At 33.5% G+C, this 23,768-nt stretch overlaps 1 protein-coding gene across 1 annotated transcript in view; it reads left to right on the top strand.

Moving 5' to 3' along the window:
- LOC118197938 (eukaryotic initiation factor 4A-I-like) overlaps positions 1 to 3,797 on the top strand; it is a 72,440-nt gene extending 68,643 nt beyond the window's left edge. The window contains exon 10 of the mRNA XM_085815622.1: positions 3,033 to 3,797. Within this exon, the coding sequence (XP_085671748.1) occupies positions 3,033 to 3,177 (145 nt within the window). The 3' untranslated portion in view covers positions 3,178 to 3,797. The remainder of the gene's footprint in view (positions 1 to 3,032) is intronic.
- Positions 3,798 to 23,768: the final 19,971 nt, after the last annotated feature.

Genomic DNA, 23,768 nt, shown 5'->3' with positions numbered 1-23,768 from the left:
TTTCCTAATAAATTTTTTAGTTACTACTTAACTGAGATTTACTAATGTAAGTATAATTTTCTTTTTTCTATTTGTATAAATTGTTATTTTTTCAATATCAAAGCATAATATTAATTCTTCGTGTTCTTCTAAATTTCGGGGAGAAATCTTCTGAATTTTTATTTTTAGAGGTTGGCAGGTATGAATACTACATTTAGTAAGGAATTAAAAGCCGAATAAAACAAAAACATCTGCCCTGAAGATAAGGATAGTGCTGACAGATCAACTTCCAGTTCATTGTGCGCCGTGAAGTCGTCCCCCCCCCAAGAGCAGCATGAAATTGATAAAACAGATTTTGAAATATTTAGAAAAACAAAGGATATGCCTTTATCCATTTTTTGCAGGAATTCCACTTTTTGTTTAATGGACATCGAAACTTGCTTTCGCTTTGTAGATCCTTTGGCAGCTCCGGAATCGGAATTTTTTTTTGACATAATCGAAAGTTCAAGCTTACTTTTATAAAATTGCTGTAACGGTCTGCAAAAAATAATAAGCCGGATTAAGGAATAACACAATCTGCAACATTAACTGAAATAGATATTTTTAGCTTAGCTTATACCGTCCGTTATACATTAAGCACGCATGCGTAAACGTATTATGCGCACACGCATATTCGCAGCCGTAAAGGTCTTACGCGCACATGTAAACGCTCATGCGTCGACGCGACGCATGCGCAGAAAGTTCGTAGCTTTGACGTCCGGATTATGGGCGCCCGAATTAACGACTTCTGACTGTATATGCATTTGTTAATGCTAAGAGTCCTTTTTTTGTTAGGAAACACTAACATGATGGTCTAGCTGTCTATTGTCATAATCCTAAGGTGCCATTAAGTCTGTTCACATTGCCATCCAGGGAAGGAAAAGCATAAACGTGCTGTTCACTCAGCAACAAAACTGTCAACTGAATGTCAGTGGTTTTTTTGTCTTGCTTTGGTTGGTGAGTTCTGATATTAGGTATAACTCTGAGAATCTCTATACCAGTTTTTGTTATGTAGCCAATGTCCAGTTCCTTAGCAACAGAGTTCGGCATATATTCCTTATAGCTAACTGCAAAGCCAAATTACCTTATGCCTCTTTTATTCTGCCATGTTTCTGTGGTGCAGGATTTGTGAGTTTAACTTCTTTCCTGCAATGAAATGGGACTCCCAAGTCAAAAGATGGGGTGATTATCCTGTTTTTAATAAAGATTTGTGATTTTTCAGGTTTTATTCTCCTAATTTCATGACATCCCTAGTCTTCTGGCTGATACCTAATCTATTGTGGTTTTTAATTATGTCTTTAATTCACTGTTGCTGATGGCAGCATTGTGCCTTTTGCCTGTGAAATTACAGCTGTTATGTAGAGATAAAAATAGAATTTAAGGTAGTGCCATTGACTCTTAACCACTTCGTTACAATACACAGTTGCGGTGCCGTGCACTACAATATAACAAGCGGTAAAGTGTCTCATTTACGCTGCTCCGCATCTGCAAGTGCAATCCAGAACTGTAACTCGAGAAATAAACAATCTCGTTGTTAGGTGACATGTGCACCACATTATTTTAATTTTTGCGATAAATGCCTATCGACGTCGTGTTCACGACACTCGTGGTTTGAGACAAAAGCATCTCGACGTGCGTGGCATGTCTTTTTAGCGCAAATGGTAGAGCACAATCTTGTGAGCTCTTAAGTATATTAAATACAAAATTTTCATTTTGGTTTAGACATTTACTCTCTTCTCGTTGAACGGACAAATATATACGCTCAGCTGAAAAAAGGGGGGAAATGTGCCGAGAATTTATTGTATCTGAAGCCTGTATGAGAAGATTTATTGGAATATTATTGCTTACAGGATATCATTCTTTACCTCAAGAAAAAATTTATTGGTCTTTTGATAAGGACATTTCTATTCCTGTTGTACGAAAATCGATATCACGTTTGCAGCACAGGAATATGAAGCAGAATTTGAATTTGACAATTGTCAAATTGACAATACTGATAAATTATATGAGGTGAGACCGTATCTAAACTTACTAAATATCACCACTTTTTACTACTGGAAATGTTAAGTCTCTTTTAGATTTCAGACGCGAGAATGCATTATTCCTTTTGCGAACTCCTATTGAGAGTGTAGAATCAGCCAGAAATAGATCAGCAACAGGAAGACCCAGTAAATTCAGCATTAAAAAACCATTGCATGGAGATGGTAGACATTTTATCGTAAAGTCTGTTGATAACAAAAAGACTTTGTTGTAAAGAGTGCCATAGCCAGACTGTTTCTAGATGCAAAGTATGTAATGTAGCTTTACATCATGATTGATATCAAGCTTTTCATCCTTGAATCTTTCAGTTGAAATAATCTGTATTTGTAAAAGAAATACAATGTATATTTTAATATTAAATTAATTACAAGTAAAGTGATTTGTAGATTTATAAAACATTATACAGCTAAAAAGTAATCCTGCACTCCACTCAAAAGAAACATCACACGAGTACAATCCAACTCACTAAACATCCGTAGTCTTATTCTGCTGACGTTGCGCGAACGCAACACTCGCTTTTTCCACAAGAGCTTTTTTTTTTTTTATTTTCAATGTAAATTTGTTGTAAATGCTTAATTTGATATTTGTTATTATTTTCATGAGAAAAGAAACATTCCTTGTAGTTTTGGCAGTTAATGGGTTAATGCATGTTTCAAGGACAACTACTTGCTTCTGAATGGTGCTGACTTCATTGGACATAAGCAGATAAACTACTTTCCATGTTCTGACAATTAACAGGCTCTGTCCAGTTATATAAATTCTGAAAATTTAATGGTTGCATGTTGTATTATATATATAAACTTAAATGTGTTTAAAGAACTTTAAAAACACTTATTTGCATCTTTTGTTAATATTTAAAATATTTTCTAGGGTTAGATGAGGTGTTGTATTTATTATTAAAAATATCTTTAGTGTGTTTAAAAACATCTGATTTAATATACATGTTTTATTAATAATATTTAATATATTTTCAGGATTGGAAGAGGTGGTCGATTTGGACGTAAAGGTGTTGCGATAAATTTCATTACAGAAGATGATAAAAGATCTCTTCGTGATATAGAACAATTTTATAACACACAAATAGAAGAGATGCCTTTGAATGTAGCAGACTTAATCTGAGGTTACTTCAAATTAGTGTATGAAAGTTGGGTGCATGCTTGCTGTGCTCAAATTCTGAATCATGAATAGAATGTTCAAGTGAAAAAAATTTAACTGCATTTTCGAACAATTTGTATGAATTTACTTGCATAGGATCATTTAAACTTTGAGAATTTGTGACAGAAAACACAGTATTAAACCAATAGGTATAAAGTGCGGTATTATCGCCAGTTATAGATTACTGTGTGGCATTTGTCAACAAAAGCTTCAAAGTTTAAATATTAAAAATGACTCTTTTTAATACTGTATTTATTTCTTGATAAAACATTTAATTAATCATTGAGGCAGCAAAAATATACTTTTCTTTCTATCCATTATTGATAAGAAAACTTGCTTCGGCGATCTTTGATATTATATTTATTACAACTTATGATTTTGGGGTATTACTTAATTTCATTTAAAAGTTCTGTTTTTAACTTCTAGTTCTGTTTCATTTTTTCCGATTTGGTGCCTGTTTTTCTGCTGTGGGCTGAGCACATTTCAGTGCAGAATACCAATAATCAGTATAAAGTTAAGTGCTTTCCTTTGTAAAGTTGGAATCTGTACAACAAAGATGATTGATTAAATATTTTTTATTTATATTTAGTGTAGTTTGTTTTATCTGAATTTTTAAAATGTGTAAGTCCGCCATGTCGATCTTAGTATCATCTCAAGTGGTGCCAAATACTTATCAGTACTCTCAATATTATATAGTGCAGACTACAAAAAGGTTGTTTTCATTCTTAATAATGTACTTCATAGTTGCCAACTCTTCCTGAGATTACTGAATTTCCTGATTTTTAGCTTTTACTATTAAGAGCATTTTCAGCCATAAATGAAATTTATTAAATTAATGAAACTAAAAAATTGTGCAAATTTCATTCTGCCATCCCTAGTGTGACTTTTACCATTTAGTAGATTAAATTTTATTTCATCTTCTTTGCCTGAATCTGTTGTAGATATTTGTTGAAGATTCAGATAATGTTTAGGTGTCTGATATTTGCATTGAATTTTGCTTTGCATCAGTAAATGGCACATTGCTAAGTTTATTCACCCAGTAGTACATACACTGGGGGGCAGGTGCTAAGGACAGATCGCAAATTACTGTATAGTGCATATAAAGTAAATGTAATTGGATGCCAAGTAAAATAAAATAATGCTAGCACATAACAGTGAAGATAATTTATTGCACTCTGAAATCAAAAAGGGTTTGGAAAATGTTCAAGGGACAAAATGATCATTTTATTGCTAAATACGTAAAAATGTAATTATCTGCAGGCATTCTGATGTGACATATTAACAGAATATGGCCATTATATAGAGATGCCATGCTTTGTATGACATCATCCACCACCTGTTCAGGTAATTTATCCCATTTCTTTGTAAGTGCACAGATGAGGGTGTTCTTGTTTATGGGAGGACATTGTTGACCAGCAAGAGTTCTCGAAGCATCCAAAACATTTTTAATGGTATTCAGATCCAAAGAATGTATTGGCCATACAAGGCATCTAATATCCTCCTTCTGTAAACATTGGACAGTGATTGACATATTGCGTTTTTCTCCATGAAAGCAGATTTTATCACTAAGCAGTATGAGGTAGCAGAACATTGTTAATGTAGCATTGGCCAACCCTAGCCTCCTGCCCCCATACCATGACAAAGATACCGATTCCTTTCCTGGATGTTTGCTAGACTGTGTGTGGTACTACTCTTACCACATAAGTTGTCTACAGTCGGGCAAGACTGAACTTTTACATGAGAATGGTACATGAGCCCAATCGTCCTCCCTCCAATTGCAGTGCTGACGGCACCATTGCAAATGGGAGGAACAGTGACGTTTGGACAGTAGAATGCAGACAACAGGATGACGGATTTATACGAGCGTTTGGTTACAGTTTTTCGGGATTTGCTGTGCTGCTCCAGTTCTTTTTTGTTAATATCCCTATGTACCTATCTTCTGTAGGCATTGTACTGCAAACATGACCTCCTCTGACATTTGCTATGCATTCCATTTGTTTGAAATAATTTCCAAAGAACAACCATCTGGTTCCCTAAATCATGTGTTATATTTCAGTATTCTTCTATCTTGTCAATAATAAGGCCACATCGAATCATCTAAGTGACGTCAAGAAGACATACTAAAATTTAAAGTTTGCCAATTGATTCTTTTCTGTTAAATTTTGCTTTTAAACAACTCTTACCAGTGCTATAATGTGACGGAATAATTTTGGGAATATAAAATTTGCATAACTCACAACATAGGTCCGTGACACAGCCGGCAACGACATTTAGTCAACAGGACATTAAGGTATCCAACCTAGTACAAAAGACGATTTTTGGTCAAAATTTCGATTTTTACTTTATTACATTATCTTAAAGAATACATCTTTAGCTATCAAATAAAAGTTTTTGCTTGTTGATAGATTAATTAGAACTGAAGTTATAAGCATTTTTCGGTAACAGAATAAACCGGAAGTTCCATTGTTCTGGGCCGGAAGTGAGCATTTAAATATAGATATACCTATTTAAAAACTTTACTTATCGTCAATATTTTGTAAATTATAAACCTGCGTACTAAGTTTAGATATTTTGTAATACATTTTAAGAATCTGGGGATAGTTTTTTCTCTTAATTTCATATTTAGTTTGGCGCAGAGGGTATTCGACGTTGAATGGATGTGTTGCTGCTTTGTCGATTAGCGTTGACAAAGTGCTCGATTTGAAAGCTATGTCACATTTTTGCATCATTTCCAACAAAATAAACAGAATAGTATGTAATCTTCAGCATGACATATGTAAAGCGTAACATAACTGCTCTGCGAATTATGAAGAAGCAGCTTCAGGTATGGAAGCAGTTGGTGCTTATCCGCTGTTTGAATGATCTGTTACATTACGAAAGCTGAAGTACACGGAGTATTATGAGGATGGGGATTCTAAGGGGTTTTTAATTGTGAAAGATATATATGGTAAAGATTCGGTCAAGGAACTGGAATGCATTGGACATGTACAGAGAAGGGTTGGTAGTAGACTATGAAAAGTAAAAAATTCTGCTTCTGAATTGAAAGGAAAAGGTAAACTGACTGATTCTTTTATTGATAGACTGCAGAATTAGGGATTGCAGTTAGAAGTAATGTTGGAAATTGAATTGTGATGCAGCAGGTTGTACTAGCTGCTTGTTCCATTGTAGCACTTCTTCGAAGCCAATGCCCTCCTCAATCAATGAGTTTGTGCAACTATGAATATGCATTGCAGAAATCGGGAAAAAAATCAGGCAGAAACTTCTGGTATATACAACATATATTTTGAATTTAATTAAACCTACATATATGGAGTTGACTACATAAACAAGAGTTATTAAAAAGGTGCATTCATGGCAAAAACTCAAAATATCAAGGAATGTTTTAATGGCATTTTATTGCAAATTGTTCCGAAAGAAAAATTCATAATCATCAGCTTGCGAACATTAATCTTTGGAGCAAATGTAAGTGTTGTGTTATTTCATGTTATTTAATGATGGATTTATAGGTTTGCTTGAAGCATTTTCAAGGTTAGGTATGTGTCCTGGATTTTACACTGAGCAGGGAATTCGAAATCTTTATAAAGTGCAAAACCATGACTCTTGGCGGCATTCTACAAGTTTTACAAAAACACAAAGGAAAAAAATTACGCTTTCTCGAAAGAAAAAGTGCAAATTGTGTGAAGAAAAAAACAAGGTGTGCGTTACAAAGCAGGGGAATTTTAATTATCAGGGATGCTTCTTTCACTACGAAATTGTTTTATGAAAACTTTAAACTTGTTTTCTGTAAATATTGCCAATGGTAACAGCCATAACTCAAAATTTTATGGATAAAATTAAATGATACCTTCTATACATGTTTCATATAATCTGATGCATGCTCTGAAGCGTAAGATTTTAGTAATATTAATTAGAAGTTGAATTGTTACTTTTTATTTTTAGATTTTGGATGCAATAATAGAAAAATATACAGTAAATACTATAAATTTTGACATATCTCAAGAATATATAAATATTTCTTAATTTTGCTTCGTTGCATACAAAACAAGTGTAAACATAATTGCAAATTTAAAAAACTGCATATTTATATGGTTCCCAGACAAAAGCCCACTATGATAATTGCCCATGCGACAAATACCCACAGAGATGAAAGCGCACGCTGATAAAAGCGAACATAATCCAAAGGGACTTGCGGTTTTTTTTAATTCTAAAAACCAGAGTTGTAGCTAAGGTTTTCAGTGCCCAGGGACAACTGAGGATTTCACACCCCCTTACTGCTTGCCAAGGATGGGAAAACATTTAATTCTAAAATGTCCTAACATCATTTGGATTCTGCGCCCGGGGACAGATGCCTCCCTCTAGCTACGCCCCTGCTAAAAACTATATTTATAATTTTAATTATAATAAATGTAGTATTCAGATCTGAATTATATGTCTATATTTTATCACTATTTGTTTAATTTATTAGGTTGAAAGCAAACTTTCTGCACTCTGTTTGATTAGCTATAACGTTTCGATGATAAATCTGAAATTGCATTTTATTATTTATTTACTTATTAACTTTGGCATGTGTATATGAAAAATAAAAAATATCATTGTAGAGTTTCTCGCGTTCTATTTTCAAGGTAGTATGGCTGAAATTAAATATAATTATGTTTCATTACTAAAACTGTTAACTTTTTAATTAAAAAACACTTGAATTTTATTTTCTTTCTTTTTAGTTTTTCCTTTAGTTCCTTTTTAGTTTAGGAATATTAAAACAGTTTAGCATAATAACTTGGCTAAGAGATATTTTATTCTTTACTCTAGACTGAGCTTATTGTCAAATTTTAAACATATTTCTCATTGAAAGCTTTTTTGAATGTAACAATTATAATTTGGCGATTTTCTAGAGATATTTTCTTTTAACATTTCTGAATAAATTAAAGCTGCCAGCTAACACCCTGTCAGAAAATGAATTCCAAATGTAACCTCTTAATCTTTCCAACTACAGCAATTTGAAATAGCATTTTTAATTTTCATTTTATTTATTTGGAGGGGATGGAACAACTCTTAAAAGTAACATATCTACAAATTTAACTACAATCCCTTCAAACTATAGTAATAAATATGTAGCATTTTATTATTGTGAAGATTACAAAAAACTGCAAATAACATCTAGTAAAATTTAACTACATAAATATGTATTTATAAGAGTCATCAGTTTCAAAGTTCATAGTTTTTAGATTCTAAGTCTACATATTATATAAATTCATCATTAATTAATAATATGTAAAGTAAGAGAAAATTAGTATTAATGTTTCAAATTTTAATTTTTTAATAATTTGTCTTGCATTTGCTGTATATTTTTCATGACATGGATATCAGTTACATAACATGAAAAATACACAGAAAGCAGCTGATTGTGAAAGAAAAATTACAGTTCTATTGCTTTTAAATCTCTTTATTGTAAATAGCTGTTTTCTAATTGAAATTAGATTATATTTATTCCATTATCTATTAGAAAATAATTATAGTGAATTTTATCTATTGACGACATTTCTAAGAGGTTGCCTTTTGAAGGAGATCTATATTTTTTGTGAACATAAACAAACTTTGCTTGTGAATATCACATTTCTAAGACCTATCTACATCCAAAATCCTTTAAAACCGTAAACGATTGGGATTATAGATAGCTCACTATATTTTTAATAAAACATGTATATCTTAGTTATACACTTGCTGCATTTTGATTTTCTGTCAAAGCAGAGGAACAGTGGTTCTATTTCTTTAGAAGTGTGTGAAATTTAAAAAAAAAATGGACACTATATGACAAAAATAAAATTAGATTCAAAAACACGTCTTTAATATGTCTGAAATATTTCTGTTCGGAATAAATTTATCTGAAGGAAATGTTTAATAAATATTAAAACTCAAAGGCTAAGTCAAATCAAAGCAGTAAAGGTCATTTCGTCTGAATATATCTTTTCTTAATCATAAAATGACTTTTCAAACAGCGAATGAAACGGGAAAGACAGAATAAGTACGGACGACACTATTTCGAACTTGGCATGAAAAGAGAAAAAAACAAAATGGCACTAAGCCAAGGAAAGGCATGCCTTCGTGGAGGAAGGTGTTAAGGAAACTCGCTCGTATACGTGTTACGCAAGGGGAAAACCATGGAAGTGTCTATGCAGCCAGCCTTTCCATTGATATTTTAACCCCGGATCGAGCTACCAATGTTCGGTGTTTTTACCACTTGGCTGCTGAGTCTTGTGCCTACATGAAAAGCTTAAGAATTAGATGACTGACGCTTCCTTAATGTACAGCTTTTATTTCATTTTTTATTCATTTAACTAATTTTTTTTTTTTTTTTCGATATTTGAACTTTTTCTCGGATTTATTTTCAAGGGAACAATGTCTAGAAAGTTTTGCGAATCGAAAATAAATGATTAAGTCTTAGATGAGATACGTTCTATAAATCAAAAAAAAAAAAAAAAATCACGCTTAGAATGTTAATATATGTAAGTTGTATGCATACTGCTTATCTCAACAAATGCTCAAAATTTGTTTATCTTTTCAAATCAATAGAATTTTTTTTTTCCAGTAAAACTTGGAATTTTACGTTTGAATGTTAGCTTTAAGAATGGAGCTAACAAACACTTTATAAGGCCTAATGTTTACGGGAGCATGCAAATTGTCAATGACCTTCTGTAAGATTGCTGGTGACTTCTCACTAGTCAATAGAGTCCGCCGAGCGGTAAAGTCGCAGAACACTAGTAGTTCAGTCAGAGTTTCGAATCCCGCTGATGGGCTGGCTGCATGGGCGTTTTCATAGTTTTTCACTTGTTTAACTTGTATACGAGCCAGTTTTTCTTAGAAAGTCTTCCACGAAGGCATCTCTCTCCTCAGACAAATAGCCCTTGAGGCTTTGCCGTATGCACCAAACCAAACTCGCTAATCAACATGATGTTCAGTAACAACAAAATAAGGAAAAAGGTTGAAACCTTTTATCCAAAAGAACTGTTTACAAGAACTATATTCCAGCATCCCTTCGTTGTGTAACAGTTAGCAGACCTGGCACGTATTCGAGAGGTTTAAGTTAAGGGTCCCGGTGAGCGCATTGTTCATTTTTCACGTCTCCAGCATGATGCCTGAATTAAAAAAAAAGGTGGTGGATGATGATTCTTCCCCACCAAGATTTGACGAATGGGTCCTCTAATCCCCACTCGTCTTTAAAAGGGGGAGTATATAAGGTGTTTCTCCCTCCTTCCAGCATGCCTTCGAGGTGTAGTGGTTAGTACAATCAGCTCGTATTCGAGATATTCAGGTTAGAGTCTTGGAGAGGGCATTGCTTATTTTCATGTCTCCCGCATTAAAATAATAATAATAATAATAATAATGACTCTACAGTAAGAATAAAGATCTGTAAAGTATAAAATTCCATATTTAATTCAAGTTGGATCAGTGTAGACCAGTGATCCTCAACAGTTTTTTTCTCCATTACTAAACGATCATTCAATACCTCCTTCCCCAAACTTGAAAAGTACTTATGCGTTAGTTTAAATAGGCATTATTTGTAATGCAGTGTATAAATTAAACAAGTATAAAACATGTTGATAAATACCAAAATTTGAACAAAAGTGTTATTTTATATTCATAAACTAAATCTAAATACTTAATACGTAAAGAAAAGGTTGACTAAATTACTCTCTGAAACTGTGAAATTCTCCTTAAGGGTATTCCTCCTGATTGAGAACCCATAGGCTAGACAGAATTAGTTTTTAATAGTGACTGAATGTACCGATAATTTAATTTGTCGCACTTTTGTTATACAAAACTTCGGATCACGTGCATGTTTTTTGAAAATGAAAGTTAAGAGACAAATTTTTAAAAAAATTATGCTTAAAATTTGATGCTGAATTCAAAATCGTTTATTTATGTAATAAACCTATGAGATCAAAGTTGAAGTATACTTTACTTGTTCTTACTAACTTCTTAATGAATTATTCTTAGGAATGAACCTTAAAAAGTGGTGAAACATTTCATGCAGAAAACAAGGTATTAAAAATTCTATTCTACATGTATATGTTATCTTTATTCATGAATCTGCTTTGTGCAGCTGAAGAAAAAAGAGAAAATATATTAATTTTAATGTAGCATGTATTTCGGCGTGGGTTTTTGTCTGTGGGCTTTTATGAGCGTGCACTTATATCTACGTGGGTTTCTATCAATGTGTGCTTTCATCGGTGTGGGTATTAGTTGCGTGGGCAATGATCCCAGTGAGGTCTTTTTGTGGGCTTTAGGCGCGTGCGCTTTTGTCTGGTCACCATTTATATATACATTTTTCACCATTGTTGTTGCCGTAAAAGCAAAATTTAAGGAAAAATTATCCTTTTTTTTTTTTTTTTCATTATTTTTCAAAATTAAAATTACTTAGCATTATGTTTTAAACTGTTTTCACTCATTAATAAGTTTATGGTTAAAATAAAAACCATTTTTAAGAAAATGGTACCCAAAAGAGGTAGGATACAAAGAGGCCGACAGTAAGGTTTAGCTGATATATACCTGATAGTTATTTAAACTTAGTATCAGTTACCAAACTTCTGCATTAAGTTGAATATTTAAATCATTTTTCAATTCTTAAAGATCCCATGTGTGCTTTTAATTCTTGTGTATAATTTAGCTTAGTTTGCTGTATATTGGCTAAATTGAAAAAGCGTTGAAATTTCTTATCAGGGAATATGAATGAATTTTTGAAAGGAAAAAAATTATTTAGCTAAGCACAACGATCACTTAATTACATTTTAATATGAGATCTGCAAAAATTATCCATAAAGCTTCTTCATTTAATTAATAATTATAGATATGTTTTAGCACCAATTTTCGGTAAATAATATTCAATATGTGTGTGTGCAACCTTACCAAAGTTGTTTAGTGTGTGGGTTTAAAGTAAAAGAAAGTCTAGCTGGAGTTAGACAGGGAAGTTGGATGTTATCACCTTTTTCGAAATACGGAGAGTGAAAAATTTAGGTTTTGCTTCAATACTGAATAATAAAAAGACTGCTAATAATATTTTTCTTCTAAGTTATTATACAACAATTTATTACACCTAAACCCTAAGTAACATTTTAAGAAAGAGGCGTGATCAGTAAAGTTACTAAACCGTGTGTTTAATTCTAAGATTTTTAATCCCACAAACATAAGATGAATTGCTTATTCTTAGCTTAAAAATAGCGGAACAAAGCATCACCCTATTACAGAGGTTACGAACAACATAGAATGAGGTGTGTTAATAGGCAGAATTTAATATATGTACATACAGTGAAAATCGTGTAACGTGAAACTGAGGGGAATGAAATTTTTTCATGTTAAGGGCTATTGAAAAATATATACATATATTTAACATAGGTGTATTAGAGTAAATTTTATTTACATAGATCATGTATATATGAATATTTCATAAAAATCGATGAAACAAAAACATCTACAAGAACTTGATGAAAATTAATACAAAGTTTTCAAGTTTTGGGGGGAAAACATTTATTGAGTTTTTGGAAAATAATCAGCATCAAATTGTTCGGTGTCGTCCATTTTGTTAGTCATTTCACCATTGGAATGTTTGTAAATAACTGTACATGCTTCTTGTGAATTTTTTTTGTGTGGATCTGTCTAAAAAGTTTAAATTTGGCAGAACTTAATTTTAGACTGGTTACCTTAAATTTCTGGTCCCCAAAAAGTCCAGAATCTTCTTAATATTTTCTAAATACTGTTCAAAACTCTTCGTGGCAATAATGTCGGACAGGTTTTGTAAGAAAGACCTCTCGACATTGTTACCATGGGGTGTTCAAATGTTGCTGTCGCATTACATAATATAAACAGTATCTATTTGAATTGTGAAAGTCCTTGTCTGATAGTAAATGCCATCAGGGTATATTTGCCACTGTCAAACATCAAAAAACCACTTGTTTCCATGAAATGTATTCAGAATATCGTCAGTTCTGGGAAAAGGGTAGCTGTCTTTTTTTCTAACCTTGTTCAACCGACTTTTGTCAATTAAAGCCAGATCTGACTGAACCATCTTTCTTGATGACTAGGACCCATGGGCTTGGTGATCACTTGATAACGTGGCTTTTGTGCATGTCCTTTAGTTTTCCTACACCTTCCTGTTTAGCAATTGGTAGACATCTTGGATGTTGCTCGATTGTTAGAGGATCTCCCATATCAATTTTATGCTGAGCCTAACTGTTTCAATTTGTGTCAGAAGGTCGGCGGGAGAAAACATTTTAAAATTCTTTAATGACATGTCACTCCTTTCTTGATCACTTAATTGTGTATTCTGCTGTAACTTTCATGTAGACTTCCCAAAGACACAGAGATTGGTTCATTTAATGCATTTTGCCTTTCCTCGTGACTTTTGGTTTATCACTGACATTGGTAACTCTCACCGAGATGGTCTTCAATACATATACAGAGTTGCCAACTCTCCCGATTTAGGCAGGAGACTCCCGGTTTACAATATATTCCTCCCGACTTTTTCTTATTCTTAAAATTTATCACGACTGTTATGGAACTTGGCTTAATACTTTGTTATGTGAACCAAATAAAGTGATTTTGGACGTCTGGAAGCAATTGAATTTTCTCTAAATTATATCTAAAACGAAACCTTGCGAATCAGATAACTTCTGCTTTGTGAGTGAGAGCATATACGCATCTAGAAACGTCTTTTTCTAGTTCTTCAATGGGCATCGATCTCCACTGCGTGTCATTTGGCATATATTAGCCAATGAGGACAAAGCAAGTTGTTATTTGATGTTCTTTAGTTATTTCGTTCATTTTGTCCTGAGTTGTGCGAGTACACGTGCCTTCGGGAAATAGTTTAAGAAATTATCATGTTTTGACAAGCTTTAATATAGCACAGCTAATTATTAAAGCTTTAAAAGAAAATGCAGTCCCTCTGGATAATTGCTAAGCATTTAGTGCCGATAATGCACCAGTATTGGTAGGCTTGAAGACTGGTGTTGCAGGCATCTTAAGGAAGGAAAATTCAGATTTGCAGATTATAAGGTGCACCTGTCACCTCTTAAATTTAGGCTGCTTCTTTACCAATAAATGTGGATGAACACATTGTTGATACTTATTATCTTGAAAGGAGTTCTATAAGGAAGGGAAAATTGAAACAGTTCCAACAGCTTAACAGCAGTTTACAATTAGAGAAACTTGGATGAAGTTATAAAATCAGCTAGGATTGACACCCAGTGGAGTTTAATTGGAAAACTGAAAGGTGCTGATGGAATTTTAAAATATAGTGAACTGTCTAGAATTATGTTGGCCATCTTGACAGTTCCCCATAGTAATGCAGTGTGTGAGAGGATTTTCAGTGTTGTTGCGAAAACAAAGACTAAATTTAGATCTAATATTAGTGAAAACACATTAGAAAAACTTTTATTAATGAAAGCAGGCCTACGTGACAGATTACTAAGTTCCCTAAATTTATTAAGGCACTCAAGACTGAAAGAAACTGGTTACGCAGAAGCTACAAGCCATTAGCGTTTTGCAAGATATTGTTCTTGATATTGAAGAATGGTGCTCCAACTGGAGGATTTCTATTAATGCTGATAAGTCTCAACTGCTTATCGTACGCAGGAAGAAATTAAAAGTTGTTATTCAGCCACTGTACCTATTCGACCAGCGGATACCCACAGTTGACAAGGCCAAACAAATATCTATGAGTTTATCTAAATCAAAGGCTAACGTGGAACACCCATATCAACTACGAGGGCAATCCCAAAAAAAAAGGTCTATATTTTTAGATATACAAAGAAACATTTATTTTCTATAATTGCTACATCTCTTTAAAGATTGAAGAATGCTTTATTTTTCAACATAATCGCCATTTCAATCGATGCATTTTTGTAGACGCTGTGGCAGTTTTACAATGCCCATGTCATACCAGCTTGCCGCCATGCCCTTCAGGAAGTGTTGACCCTCATCTTTCGAAGAAGTCCAAGAAGCTGTCCTTTTCGTCTCCATAGCGGGGAAGAATAAACCCGTTGCTGTTTGTGGTCTTCTGTCAACATACGCGGCACCCATCTTGCACACACCTTCCGATATTGCAACTTTTCCGTTAAAATCCTGTGGATGGTGCTTCTGAAAACCTCAGGAACCAAAATGCAGACAGCATCCAGAGTGATCCTCCGATCTTTAAGCACAAGTTCCTTAACTTTCGCGATTGTCTCATCGGCAATTGACGGCCTCCCGCTCCTTTCTTCGTTATGAATTTCAGTACGACTGGCTGTAAACTCTCTACACCACTTGCGAACTTTTTTGACATCCATGCACGACTGTCCATACACTTCCGTCAATAGGCGGTGAATTTCAACCAGTTTAACGCCTTTTGCATTCAAAAATCGAATAACTGCGCGCACTTCGCACTTGGCGGTAACGTTTATCGGGAGCTCTATTTCGAATGGCTGCCAAGCCAAGACTGAGCATCCGAGGGAAGCGCCTGTGTGCTTATGTGGTAGTGTAGAAAGCACCACTCACAACAGTGTTGCCAACAACCGTATTAAAACTTTCTCTACGTCCCCAAAAAATAGGAGACGTTTTTGGGGGGATTGCCCTCGTATGTAGCTAGCAAAACTAAAAGTGTTGCACAGCAGCTGAATCTTCTACTTGGTAGCTGTTCTAAATTGGACGTAAGGAGGAAGCGACAAATTTATCTTTCCATTTTGCGACCTATCGTGTTACGCCTCGCCAGTTTGGGCTACGGCAAAGAGCAATGAACTGCACAAATTACAAGTTGTACAAAATAAAATATTGCGCACCATTACAAACGCACATTTCTATATTGGGAACAAACTACTGCATGATGATTTGAAGGTAGAATACATTGATGAGTACCTCCATAGATTAAACAGTAAATTTTATGATAAGGGTTTAAAATGCACGGCGGCCAATTTTAATGCTTCTTTAAACTACATATGCGTCTCAGATGTCGCACTAAGGCCTTTTACTGCTCACAGAATACAGGACCATAATTTCGTCACTTAGGCATACACTTTACTACAGTTCTCATTGTAAATATCATTAATTTACACTTTATTTGTTCATTTTTCTGCAACTTGATATCGCTACATTTGCACATGTATGTTTTGGTTACGAATTTTTCTCACAACCTCTTCGATAAGTGGTAGTTATGTAATGATTATCTTATATGCTTCGCGGCCAACGGGCCATCTTTCCTACCTTGATCCGTTTCCCGGCTGGGATTTAGTTGATAGTTTACGCTGTGATGTTCCCTAGGGATTAGAAGAACAGAGCTTATAAAAGCCGCAAGGCTACATAAGCATATGCAATTCGCATTTAAGCAAAAAAGTATTTTACTGACCTTGGGGATTACCAAGAAAACATCTGTTCTGTTAAACCTGCAGTAAGTAAGCCGAACTAACAAACGAGAAAATACATCTGTTAAAATAAACTGTTTCTGAAAAGAAATGTACGCACGAAAAACCCTGCATCTACCTTCCTTGCAGTATTTTCTTCAAACGAATAGATAAATTCCAAACAAAGGAACACAACTTATGTAGGCATTACAAAGTAGTGAGACCACCCAGGTTTTTATCCCTCTGGGAGATATTATGAATGCAATCGAAAAATCCTTATCAGTAAATGTTTTTCATGGGTTATTTGACAATGTCTCTAGCAGAAAGAGGGATAAAAGTAAAGGAGTCAAAATGTCTGCCGTTCTAAGAATGCATAACAATATTCCAAAAACTAACAAACCTAGAATGCTGAATTTTTTTTTACAAATATTTGTTATCTATTTAGGAAAAGTCAAAAAATTCCAAACGATTTTCCAATAAAACAAAAGTAATCAACGGTAAAAAGTGTTAAATGTATCCAAATGACCCGTTCTAGTGTTGCAAAGGAGCCGCACGAATAGAATTGAAAATCGACGTGACAACATTCATGACGTGTTCAAATGGAAGTATCTTCGACACAACGCTTTCTTGATGAATGATACAGTGATAAGACATGAAGTTCGGAAAACACTCATTTTTCTTGCACAAAGCGGGAAAGCCGTTGGTTCTTCCTGTCATGGCAGGTGCCCCATCTGTGGTAACTGCCAGGGTTCGTACACATTTCTGCCCACGGAAATTAAGTACTTTTAAGGACAATGAATGGAAAAAATTAAGGACTGAGCAAATGAGAACTCAAAAATATCTATACCTGAACTTCACTTCTGTAATACCATGCTAAAAATAAAATACATCCATAAGTAGGATGCATTATTATTAAACATAACTTAATTAGAATAATTATTAATTTTGAGAATAAAATAAACTGAAATTTATCAAGTAGCATTAGATATTTTATACTTATAATAATTGGACATATTTGAAAAAAGATAAGTGACATTTTATTTAGGTTTTACTAAGAGATTTATTACGATTGTTTGTTGTTTGACTTCTAAATTAATACAGTACAAAGTCGGGACTTCGGCGATTCCAGATTATAGATCATCAATTTAAATCTGGTAAAATGGAAATTATACAATTAAAAATATGAAACCGTAATTTATGAAATAAAGAGCAATTATGATCTAAAGGCTATCAAAATTTACAAAAAAAAAAAGCCTAATATTTATTTGTTTATTTTATTAAACATTTCTTTCAATGTAAGTTGTTTAAGTTGCTTCGTTTTCTGTGCTAACGTAACATTAAACGCATTACAAAAAAAAAAAGTTTGTAGCTTTGAGGTCCGGATAATGGACGTCCGGGTTACATACTTTGTACTGTAGTTAGATTTATGTTGATTTAAAAAAAAAAAATTATGTCTCATTTTGTCACATACTTTGCTCAGTCGAGAGATGTAGTAAATCGTAAGTAGATTTTATGTTACGTGACATAGGTCTAAATGAGGAGTAAAATTATAATCAGCATGATTCAAAACAAAAGACTGGCTGTTGTCACCGCTCCTACTTGCCTAGAGGGATCAGAACAGAAGGCCTGATGTAAACACGGTTGGCAGGTTTTGAAAGTTAGCTGGGCTCTGTCTGACGCAGTTAGGGCCGTAGCTTCGTGTAGAGTTCCAGAGGTTGTAACTCAGTTAATATACTTTTAAGATTCTAATAATCCACTAATGGCCAAAATGGAACTTTATAATATGACAGCGAAAAATAAAAATGCTTTATTTTAATGTTATTTCTTAATATAATCACAAAATTTATCATTATTTTATTTTAATGAAATTTATCAAAGTTACAATGTTCTAAAAAAATCGTTGAAAAATTCCCAGATGTCAGAATTAAAAATTTCTATAGATACTGATCATAAAATTGCCAAAATTTTGATTTGAAGTCGGCAAATTTAGAACCATTTAATAAAGGAATTCACATCCCCAAAAGCGAAAAGTTGTTTAAGAGCTCTTCATTAGAAAATTTCGAAACGTTTATATTCCACTTCTTGTTCAAAAACTCTATTCCGCCATTTATATTAGAAATAGGAACAAATTATAACCCATGAACGCATTCACCCATTCAAAAGATAACCATATTTGTCTGCGAATCGCCAAAAATATTCCTCCAAAATGCTAATTCACACTCAAAATGATAGTCATAAAAGCAAACAGAAATTTCAGTTGATTAAAATTAAGGACCTTCTGCCGATTTTGGCCGAAATTAAGAACTCTTAAGGACCGTACGAACCCTGACTGCTGATAGCTTTATAAGCGGCAAGCCAATTTCTGCCACAAACGTCTTAAAAGCTTTGTAAATGTCCTTTCCTTGCGTTCTCATATTCAAAGGCAGAATTTTTAATAATTCTTCTTTAAAAGAAAAGTCTTTAAAAAAGTTCGCTGTTATGATAAGAAAGTTAGCTGTTAAAGAAAAGCCTTTCTTATCATAACAGCTAACTGCGACGTGTCGGGACTCATCAAATTGGAGAGAAAAACCATTCACATGTTTCAAAGTCTCTCTTCAGTTGATATTGCATGTCATCAGCAATTACTTCTATTCTCCTTAAAACAGTTGTTTTGAGGTCGCTGGTTAGACTGTAGACTAAAGACAACTTAACAACAACAATTTTATTTCGTGGACTGTATCATAACTGAAAATCTAAATCGAAAATGATAAATTCCCGACCATACGGGATCAAAAAACATGTATGCTACGCTAGGAGTTCGAATCTTAACTAACTGAAAATTGCGCAGAAACAATGCGCTGTACATAACTTATATTGCCCCGTAGGAGGCAACATACCGCCCCACGTTGCAATATCTATGATATGCAAACTAAATCTAAGCATACAATTCAATATTAAATGCTAACAATTCAGCTATTCATTTTTTAAGCATTAAAAAAAGACTTAAAGTTAGTAAATCATTTACAGAATGAAATAAACAATTCAAAAAATTCCATAAAATTTGAACATTTGCAAATTTTTTGAATAATTATGGTTATTTCAAAAATAAAAAATATTGACAATTTTTATCAAAATAACCAAAATATAAGTATAATAAAGAACAATGTATATTTTATTAACAATAGAAATTAATCCTTGAAGTTATCCTCAATAGGCAATAAACAAAATTTTGATATTGGCCTTTTAATTGGACCAAACTTTGTGTTAATGACTGCTACTCGTATCTTACCATCTTTACCAGGAATGGTCTGATCAATTCTTCCTAGTAACCATTTAAATGGAGGTAACTGATCATCTTTAATAATAACTATTGTATTTTTCTTTATATTGTCCTTTGAAAAATACCATTTCTTTCGTTGTTGCAAGTGATTAAGATAGTCAGCTATCCATCGTTTCCATATAATCTGTATCATTTTAGTTATTTTTTGCCATTTTGACAATCTGCTTTCTGACAAGTCCAAAATTTGAGGTTCTACAAATGAGTTTATGGGTCTGCCTATTAAAAAGTGACCTGGAGTCAAGGGTTTGTAATCTGAAGGTTCAGACGATAAAGGAGAAAGAGGTCTCGAATTTAGTATTCCTTCAATTTGATCAATTACGGTTAAAAATTCTTCATAGTTTAGTTTAGCATCAAACAGACATGAGCTTTTACCTCTACGCGAGAAAAATCGTTTTAAACATGCAATAAAGGCTTCAGATGTTAAGTCAAATACTATTTCTAAATTAATCGCTTTTGTAACTAAGCAAAGAGAGATTGCTATATAAACTTTATGTAAACTACCTTTCCTTTGATTTCTATATTTGATTAGAAAAGGGCCTGCAAAATCTATCCCTGTGTTATGAAAGGTTAGATTTGGATTTACACGTTCAGGAGGTAAATCGGCCATTAATTGGTCTGAAATGATAGGTTTATGACGAAAACAAATTAAGCATTCATGAACTGTTTTTCTAGCTAAGTCCTTGCCACCAATGGGCCAAAAACCTTTCCCTAACAAAATGTAATAACGCTTGAGGACGAGCATGAAAATTTTTCAAATGATAATGACTAAATATTAGCTTGGTAAGCTTATGATTTTTTAGCAATAAAATTTGATGTTTAGAATCATAATTAATTGTGGCATGAGTTAAGCAACCACCCACACGTAATATATCTTTTCCATCTAAAAATGGATTTAAAGTTTTTACCTAACTTTTGATTACTCTCTGATCTTGAAGTGATTTAATCTCCTCTGCAAATTCTATTACCTGAACCATTTTTATCAAGTGCATTTCCACATCTTGAAATTCAGTACTACTAATGGGGCCTGTTTTCTTCACTGGACCTTTCAGATTGGACAGAAACCTGAAAATAAGACTTAAAATTCTAATTAGTTTAACATAATTATTTGTTAATTCAAAAAAGGTATTCCAAAACAAGTTTAAATTGCAGTTCAAATTAACGTCTAAAGGTTTTTTAAGTTCATCCTGATAAGTAGGAGAATCTATGAGAGTCTTGTCAAGTTCAAATAAAGAAGCATCATTAAGTTCTTTCTGTTCAGGACCATTCCACCACAAGGAAGATGACACAAGTTCATGAGGATAAGCACCACGAGAAATCAGATCTGCCGGATTATTTGCTTGATGGTACGTGCTTCCAGTGTCGCGGCTCTACTAGTCTTTGGATTTTGGAGACTCTATATGCAACAAAGGTCTTCAAACGATGAGGAGAAGTCTTCAACCATGACAGTGCTATCGTTGAATCAGTGCACAGAATGATGTCATCTAAATGCATCTGTAATGAGTTGCTAACTTTCGAAATCAGATGAGCCAATAACAAACATGCACAAAGTTCCAATCTTGGAATAGATAAGATTTTCAATGGAGCCATACTAGATTTGCTGGCTATTAGATGAGATGACGAGCCGTGATCTTCATCAAAACAAATTAAGTAGACAACTGCACCATAAGCGGCTTCCGAAGCATCTGCATATCCAATGAGTGAAATCTTGCTTGGATGATTGGAGAGGATGCAACGATTGATTCTGATGTTTTCAACAGCCTTTAAATTTGAAACTATCTGTTGCCATTCGTGAGCAATAAATGCAAAAAGTGGTTCATCCCAACTCAGTTTTTAAACCCATAATTTTTGTAAAAATATCTTGGCTTTGGTGATTACCGGACCAATCAGTCCTAAAGTATCCTTAAGTCTGGCAATTGTCGATAAAATGTCTCTTTTAGTATATGATGATTTCTCCTTGATTGAAACTTTAAAACTGAATTCATCCTTCTGAGAATTCCATGAAATGCCTAAACCTTTAACCACATTATCACTTTTGGAGGAGAATGAAAGCTCAGAACTTGTAGAAAGGCTATCCAACAGTTCAGGAGAATTAGAGTTCCATTTGTGCAAAGTCATTCCACAACTATGAAAAAGCTGTATAAGCTGATTTTTCAATTCCCTTGCTAAGTTTGATGAACCAGAGATGACATCATCAACATAACAGTCTGACAAGACAGCTTTGGCAGCTTCAGGATATTTATGCATTTCGTCATATGCAACTTGCTTTATGCATCTAATGGCTAAAAATGGAGCGCTTTTAGTACCATAAGTCACCGTTTTGAGTCTATATGTCACAGGTGAGTCGCTAAGGTTTCTCTTCCATAAGATTCGAAGAAAGTCTCTTTGGGATTCATCAACTAAAATTTGCCGGTACATTTTTTTGTATATCCACAATAATTGCAAGTTGATGTTTTCTAAATCTCATAAGAATATCAAGAGTATCTTCTTGGACTGCTCCTGCTAAAAGTAAATAATTCAAACTTGAGCCATTTGAGCTTGGGACACTAGCATTAAACACAACTCTTAATTTTGTACTTGATTTCTCTGGTCTATATACTCCATGATGGGGAAGGTAATATTCAAGTTCCGGTTTTGAATTATCATCGACCCTTTCCATATGGTCCAAATTTTCATATTCTGTTATGAAATCTTGATATAAATGTTGCAATGTAGCGTTTTTGCTAAGACGTTTAACTAATTGATTGAGTCTAATGATGGCTAAGTGCTTTGAATTTCCTAATTGTTCGTCTTTCATAGGTATTTTTACGATAAATCTGCCATCTTCATTTCGTCTATAAATGTCTTTGAAATGTTGTTCACAGAATTCTTCTTGGCTAAGCATTGGCTTTTCTTCACCAATATTTTCCGCTGACCAAAAAATTTTCTACTAATCTATCAATATTATCAACATTACCGACAAGTCCACAATAATTCTGACAATTTTCAAAAGATGATTTCAAAGAACCAGTAGCTATATAACCAAACACAGAATTTCTGAAAACGAGTGATTTCGTAGAAGATTTAAATTGGCCATTAATAAAAATGTCATAAAATATTTCTGCTCCTAAAAGGCAGATCTATACTAGATGGAGTTGCAAATTCTGGATCAGCCAAACTTGATGTATCAGGAATATCTATATTTTCAATATTTAATTTTGTAGAAGGTACTAAATCTGTGATTTTATTTACAACTAAAAAATTTAATGAAGCAGGAAACGATTTATTTCCATTAAAAATAGAAGCAAAAGTACGAGATTTAATGTTTGAAATTTTCCCATTTAAACTAGAAACGGGAATATTTATTCTTTCCTTTTTTTAAAATTGCACGCTCACAGAATTCATTTGTAGCAAAATTTGACATTGAGCCTGAATCAAGAATTGCTCTTGCTTTAACGAATTGGCCATAAATATTTCTAACCCAAACAATCGAAGTTGAAAGGAGAACAATTTTATTTTTCGAAAAAAGACACGCCGATAAGGCTTTTTCTGTTTGATTCATTGCTATTCAAAACAGCCTCATTTTTGCGGTTCTCTGGGGAGGGCGTAGTTTCACTTTCCTTTCCCCCACTTGTTGCAGACGACATGGAAGCTTCATTCCGATGAAGAAGTGAATTATGTTTTGATTTGCAAACCGAACAAAAGTGTCTAGACTGACAGGAAGCTACTTTATGATTTGACTGTAGACAATTAATGCACAAAGAGAGCTTCTTAATCATTCATTTCGCATCGTTCCATTGGATTTAATGCTAGAAATGTTTCACATTTAAAAATTGCGTGATTATCTTTGCAAACCGGACACAAATTTATTATTATTCGTTTTTGTCACTAACGATCGA

This window comes from Stegodyphus dumicola, chromosome 4, assembly GCF_044657685.1.
Source record: "Stegodyphus dumicola isolate Sdum_Otavi_A_Nest chromosome 4, ASM4465768v1".
In the NCBI taxonomy this organism is placed as follows: domain Eukaryota; kingdom Metazoa; phylum Arthropoda; class Arachnida; order Araneae; family Eresidae; genus Stegodyphus; species Stegodyphus dumicola.
Note: the sequence above shows the minus strand (reverse complement) of the source record. Positions and strands in the feature narration are given on the sequence as shown.